The sequence below is a fragment of the Simochromis diagramma genome, unplaced genomic scaffold (assembly GCF_900408965.1).
Source record: "Simochromis diagramma unplaced genomic scaffold, fSimDia1.1 OVJJ01000455.1, whole genome shotgun sequence".
Lineage (NCBI taxonomy): Eukaryota > Metazoa > Chordata > Actinopteri > Cichliformes > Cichlidae > Simochromis > Simochromis diagramma.
The window spans coordinates 6,612-13,823 of record NW_024386896.1 but is presented as its reverse complement, the minus strand read 5'-3'; the positions used below and the strand labels follow the sequence as shown (position 1 = coordinate 13,823).

The following is a 7,212-nucleotide window of genomic DNA, read 5'->3' as shown; positions in this document are numbered from 1 at the left end:
ACAATCAGAGAGAAAGAAACAGAGAGCGAGTGCAGGACAGACAGACAGGTGAAAGTCTCAGGTGTATACACTGCTACAAAACAGCACAAAAGAAGGAGGATTTAGTGTTTGTGTTATTACGAAACAAGAGGAGTTCCCAGATGGTACAGTGGACACATGTGTGACTCCTGTGATTAAAGCATCTTTCTTTCAGCTTAACAAGTGAACCATCAGCTCGTTCAAACACACGTTAAAGTCCATTTGGCTTGACACCACCGAACAGAGGCAGCAATATAACATAGCTAACATTAACAGTGCAGTGAATCCTGCTTGTGCCGTGATATTCAGGACTGCAAACCGAGCAGCATCACTGACTTTCAGCTTGTTGTGTTTGTGGATATATGACTGACTTTAATTATCCACAAAATCATCACAATCTCTGTAAGATTAAGGTCGACTATATATATATATTTTAAAGTAAAGGCTTTAAAACCAAGTTAATTCTGAAAGTACAGACATGACTAATGTCACATAACTTTCCCGACATGTGGCCAACAATAATGGTTTAATGTTCTTCATTAAAAAAATATTTGCGCATAAATAAGTGACATAATATTCAGTACTTACTTCTGAAAGTTTACTCTTCCTCCGCTCCGCTTCCACCGTTTTTTTTCGGCAAAATTATCCACACCACCACCGCACTATGAAGTCTGGGATATCTTGGGCCATGAAGGCTATACCGACCCATCCTTAAAATTCAGGGAAATTATGGACGCATTTGAGGGCCGCATTTCGAGCAGCCTTTGAATTGGGAAAGCCTTCTCTTGTCGCTGTGACGTAATCGGCCTTAAAATGCGGCCTCTAAGGCTGCAAACCCCAAATCCGGTCATTGGTACTTCCTGGCTTGTGTAGTTACTAGGTAACAAAAGCTCAACACTGCCCCTAACGTCCTGGAGCACTTCCGTTGTGTTTTGGAATTTGCATGTGTTTTTGAGTTTGCAAGTGTTTTGGATTTTGCAAGTGTTTTGGAATTTGTACGTGTTTTGGAGTTTGCATGTTTTTTTTAGTTTGCAAGTGTTTTGGATTTTGCAAGTGTTTTGGAGTTTGCAAGTGTTTTGGAGTTTGCATGTGTTTTTTAGTTTGCAAGTGTTTTGGATTTTGCATGTGTTTTGGAGTTTGTACGTGTTTTGGAGTTTGCATGTGTTTTTTAGTTTGCAAGTGTTTTGGAGTTTGCATGTGTTTTGGAATTTGCATGTGTTTTGGAGTTTGCAAGTGTTTTGGAGTTTGTACGTGCTTTGTCTCTAGGGTCCACCGTATAAAACAGTACAGTTGGCAAACTTTATGAGTCAACGATGTTTTAGCTCGTTAACTGACATCCGTCCACTTTAATTATGTTGTTTTATGTCAATGTTTAAAGATCTCTTTATGTTGGTAATAAGAAATTCCCGGTGTGTGTTTCTCTCTCATGCATGCTCCACTGAGCTTTGTGTGGTTGAGCCACACATTTTGCATTACGTTGGGTGGATACCTCCACCCTAACAGCTGCATATTAACCTTCTCTGCTCCCCTTGCCCTGTTGGGGATGCGCCATCAGCCATCTGAAATCCCACAGGGGGATGTGATAGGATGATCGGACTGTGGAGCAAATCAACACTAATACATGCCGTTTACTCTTTAGGCCATTGTGCAAAACAGTTATGTTGTTTTGTGAGTTCAGTATGCCCAAGGGTGCAGCGGACACAAAGCTGACGTGTATAGATTAATAAAGAAAAGTGCTATATGAGATAGTTATAAAATACTTAAAGCTATCTGCAAAAATGGATTTTTTTTAACCAGAACCAGAACATTTATTTTGAAGAAATTAAAGGTTAAAATTAAATTTATCTTCTGTCACAAAAATGCATCACATTTGTTAAATATAAAATAAAAGGCATTTATGATGAGATTAGAGATTTATAAGTTTCAAAAACTTTCTCTTGCCTTTAATGACTAATGCTCCATTTTCCTCTGTTGGTGAATCAGACAGCATCTTCCTGACACGGTGGCGAATCTGATCTGTTGAATACTGCCCTTGACTTATCGGGCCATCTTGTTGATCCAGCCTGTTCTTATCCCGGCCAAACCTTGCATTTTTTATCCTCTCCTGCGCAACCAGAAAACAAAACAAAAGCACACACAGAGTCAGATTCTGCTAACCGGAAGCTTCACATTATGAACTACGGAGCTGTGTCAATACCAAGTTTTCACTACATATGGTTGATTCTGATATTATAATTTTTTTTTTATATACAATATAGATAATAGTTTTTTGTTTAATTTGAAATTAACATTTTAACTTAAAATGTGTTTTGTCTCTCTTCTGACAATTAAGCAGAGAGTCAAAACACACACGCACAAAAAACATTGACATTATCAGAATAAGAATACTTTATTAATCCCAAAGTAAATGATGCCATATGTTATATTGTATATTCAATATAAACATGGCATCAGTATTTACTATTTAAACATCACAGTAATATATAGCAACACTCTTCATCCACCGCTGAACAGAGTGTGACTAACCTTAACCTCTTCTGGACGTGGGATGATATCACTGTCTTGGTGACTGCCAGACACAGCGTTGCTGTGGATGCCCACTGAGGGATCAGTGGGGGGTTTGAACGATAAAAAACCCTGCTCAAGTGGTAAGAGAACTCCTGGATGGCTGGAGGACACTGCAGTGCCAAGCATGCCTAATAAGCATGAGGGAATAAGATGACTAATCTTTTAGCGGTTTAACTGTGATCATGCAGGAACAAGCAAGTTTATATTTATAAGCTTTATTTAAAAATACATCCAGAAAGCAGCTGTAATTTATAGCTAGTTGAAAATGTGTAGTTTAAAAAAATGGATGGGAGAAATAAAAGATATGTTGTTGAGTCCTTTATTTAAAAAACAAAAACAAAAAAACAAACCAAGAGCAGCACTGAGCTACATCAGCTTAGTAACACAGCAAAAGCCTGGACAATCAAATGATAACTTGTATCCTTTACAGATCTGAAACTTACCTCTGCCAACTACTCCTTCAGACATGTCTGTGCCTGGTGATTTCCTACTGCTGCTGTGACTATGGGATCCTGAACATCAAAAGAGATAAATAATGAGATTTAATTATTTAAGCACACAAAATGCTATTAGAAGGTATATCCAATATAGCACTCTGTTCTCATCGATGCTAGCTGACCTTTGGGATGCTTCTGAGCTTTTAAAGATTCATGAAAAGCTGGTCCGACCAATGGAGGGGATGGTACCGTTTTCTCTTCGTCAGTTTTGATTATGCCATTGGAGTACGTAACTCTCTGCCCAACCACACCCACCTCAGATGAGAATTCATCTCCCTGGGACAACACTTGGGAAAAAACAGAAAACAAAAATGTAAATAAATAAAATAAAATAAAATAAAAAAGACACACGGCAATGCAACAACTGGGAAAAACCTTTCTCTCCTTTTCTACCTTGAAGGCTGCTGAAGTCCGAGGACACAGAAGACCTCGGTTTTGCAGAAGGCACTCTTGCAATGTGAGGTTTCATTCCTGCAGAGGCAGAGTTTCCAGGGCTGGTGACAGTTGTGACAAGTGAGAAGTGATCATGAGAAACTGCCTACCATTCAACACATCATCAGAGAACACCTAAAGACTACAAAGTCAGAGCTTCTTAAAACTGTCAACACGATTAAACACAACAGGCAACATATCCCATATCCCAACATAAGGTCATCTTTATTAATAAACAAACATCTCCCTGTTACATTTAATATAAAAGATCACTTCATAAGCACATCTTACCGGTTACTTTTTTGTCTCTGGATTTCACTCTATAACTAGAAAGTGCATTTTCTGAAGAAACTGCAGTGTGAATGCTTGAATCTGAATGTATGCACTGAAATGAATTAATTGCTGAATTTAAGTTAAAAATTTTGAATGAGATGAAAAATACAGAAATTTTCGCCTGAAAACAAAAGTGCTGAAGTGCTAAAAGCTGATATCCACACAGAAGAAGTTGGAAAATAGCTGAAAATGTTTTAAATGTAAATTAGAAATGATGACATACTTTTTATTTATAAAAATAAGGTGGCAATAATAAAGCTCATTTCTTACTTTTGTCTCACTGACCGGCAAGAAATATCACAGGAATATTCTTTTTTGTCAGTTAACAAGTGCTAAGGCTAGCGTTAGCATTGTTGCTAGCATTAGCATTGTTGCTAGAGTTAGCATCGAAGCTAGCGTTAGCACTGCTGCTAACAGCAAAACGTCATAAACGTATATAAATGATAGCGAAGGTTATTCTTTTTTCTTTCTTTCTTTCTTCTTTGAATTCTTTTTAACTCTGTTGGACTTGATATGTGAGTTTAAATGTCAAACATGTATTTTTTCCATGTCATAAAAATAAAACACTGCAGTACTGAGTGTACTGTACTTACCACAGCAGAGAGCAAAGCGGAATGACGACAGTTGGTCCAGTGATAGGTTAAAAACAGATGAGGCGTTCAGGTGGTGCTTGGAAATTTGACCATCAGTTTGAACAGCAATAATGAGCATATATATATTTCTCTGTCATAGAGAGACAGAGGGAAAAAATACACAAGACTCATCAGCATACAAATGGGTACTTTTTGCCCAAGTATAAGCGAATGAGTGACACACAGAAAAACAGGGCAACTGGCATTAAATGAGCAAATAAAAAGTATTAAATCTTGAACTGTTTTATGGGTTTTATTTTAAGACTACTTTGAGTGTATTCGTGGGGAGATAAACTATACAGACTATAAACAGAGACATTAAATGAGATTAGATTAGTTAAAATGTGGGAAAATCCACTACAGAGAGGTAGATGCTGCTGAAAAACCTGTGTGCAGAAGACAAGTCCACCAATACACAATCAGCTTGAATTTAGCAGGGCAATCAGAATGCTCTACTTAGTTGGCATACACTAACTAGTGACAAACTATTAATCTGTGGCAAAACCCTGTCAAATCTGTCTTATTGTACCTGTTGACTTAATCTAACTCCAACTACTTAGTTGTAACAGAAATTTCTAAGATGAATCTTGGCACAGTGGCAGGCAGAGCTCGTTAAGCAGGCAGGTGTCAGCCTGGTTGCTATAGTGATTGCACCCAATGGCTCCATACACACGGACAGACATGCACCTCACTTTTGCTGCTTAAAATGAACAGAAAAGTCAGGCCGAAACAAATCGTTCCCAAATGAAAAGTACAAGTCGTATTGACAAAATTCTTTCACCGTGAGCACCAGCAATGTCCAGTCTACCACATTCTCAGTTTTCATGCCTGTGGAGTTTATTATATGGACGTGGTGACAGTGTAAAGACACCCTGTACTTCTGATTTTCAAACGAACCTTCTGAAGACATTTTAAAACATTGGAGTCTAATGGAAGAGTTGGAGGGAGGAGGCTTGTGCAGTTGGTGGACATTTACGAAGTAGAACCAGATAAACACTAGTACAATAGTAAAACACATTGGATGAAAGAGGACAGCGATGGCTTACGTTTTGAGGGTAAAATCATACCTGTAGAGCAAACGCTTGTGGACAAAGGCAGCAGTTTTAAAAAAAGATTTTAAGATTAAATTTTTTTGCTCCGCTCACGCCTAGCAGTTGAGCTGTCTACACTCTAGCCCCAACATTCCGTGCCCATACACACCCATTATAAACTCTGAAACGGGTGAAAAAACATCATGAAACTTAAACTGGAAACTGAAGAAACAGTACTAATAGATATTGAAAACGATAAATACAAGTTGAATGGTTGAATGGTCGTGTGCTTCATTTTAAAGTTTGAATGGTGGCTCTATGTCAATGTATGTGGAAGTAGATACAGTTTAAAGAGGAGGAAGTTGAAATGAGAAATTGAAGGGTACCCCATTGAAATACATGGGCAATTTTTTTTGAATAAAGTTGAAATAAATATTAAAAATATACATGTTAAAACAATGCGCAACAGTAAGAAGCCTTCATGTCCACAAGAAGTCGGACTCTACCGGTGTTTGATGGTTTTTCAAGTTGAACGGTTTGAAGGAGTGGAGATGCCAACAAAACGTCCGGAAATATAATAATAATAACTAGAAAGTGCATTTTCTGAAGAAACTGCAGTGTGAGAATTCTTGAATCTGAATGTATGCACTGCAATGAATTAATTGCTGAATTTAAGTTAAAAATTTTGAATGAGATGAAAATACATGTCACACTTTTCAACCTGAAAACAAAGTGCTAAACTGCTAAAAGCTGACAACCCACACAGAAGAAGTTGGAAAATAGCTGAAAACTGTTTTACATGTTAAATTAGAAAAATTAAGAAATGAGAAAAGAAATTTAGACTAAGAAAAACAAAAAAGAAAACATCTGAATTAATATTAAAAGTTCATATTCTTTGAATCACTGAATGACTAAAATGTGATCCCTCCGCTTGGATCCACACAGTTTAAAAATTTAAAAGTCTGAGCTTTGAAAGACAGTGTTGGAAAGAGAACAACGATGGCAATGTTTTGAGGGTAAAATGATGGCTTTAACACTGTGGACACAGCAGCAGTTGAAAGAGAAGTGTTTAAGATGAATCTTGGCACAGTGGCAGGCAGAGCTCGTTAAGCAGGCAGGTGTGAGCCTGGTTGCTATAGTGACTGCACCCAATGGCTCCATACACACGACACAGACATGCACCTCACTTTTGCTGCTTAAAATGAACAGAAAAGTCAGGCCGAAACAAATTCTTCCCAAATGAAAAGTACATGTCGTATTGACAAAATTCTTTCACCGTGAGCGACAGCAATGTCTAGTCTACCAAATTCTCAGTTTTCATACCTGTGGAGTTTATTATATGGACGTGGTGACAGTGGAAAGACACCATGCTCTTCTGATTTTCAAACGAACCTTCTGAGCCATTTTAACATTAGAGTCTATGGAAGAGTTGGAGGGAGGAGGCTGTGCATTGGTGACATTTATGAAAGAACCATAACACCTAGTACAATAGTAAACACATTGGATGAAAGAGGACAGCGATGGCTACGTTTTGAGGGTAAAATCATACCTGTAGAGCAAACGCTGTGGACACAGCAGCAGTTTTAAAAAAGATTTTAAGATTAATTTTTTTGCTCCTCTCACTCTAGCAGTTGAGCTGTCCTCACTCTAGCCCCAACATTCCGTCCCATACACACCCATTATAAACTCTGAAACGGGTGA

At 37.9% G+C, this 7,212-nt stretch overlaps 1 protein-coding gene across 1 annotated transcript; it reads right to left on the bottom strand.

Moving 5' to 3' along the window:
- Window positions 1-1,268: 1,268 nt before the first annotated feature.
- Window positions 1,269-3,709, bottom strand: LOC120735035. Its single transcript, XM_040034198.1, has 5 exons — window positions 3,477-3,709; window positions 3,206-3,370; window positions 3,030-3,098; window positions 2,545-2,714; window positions 1,269-2,122 (listed from the first exon to the last, which is right to left on the bottom strand). The coding sequence occupies exons 1-5, from the start codon at window positions 3,550-3,552 to the stop codon at window positions 1,925-1,927; spliced, it is 678 nt and encodes a 225-aa protein (XP_039890132.1). The 5' UTR covers window positions 3,553-3,709; the 3' UTR covers window positions 1,269-1,924.
- Between the last annotated feature and the right edge of the window lie 3,503 nt (window positions 3,710-7,212).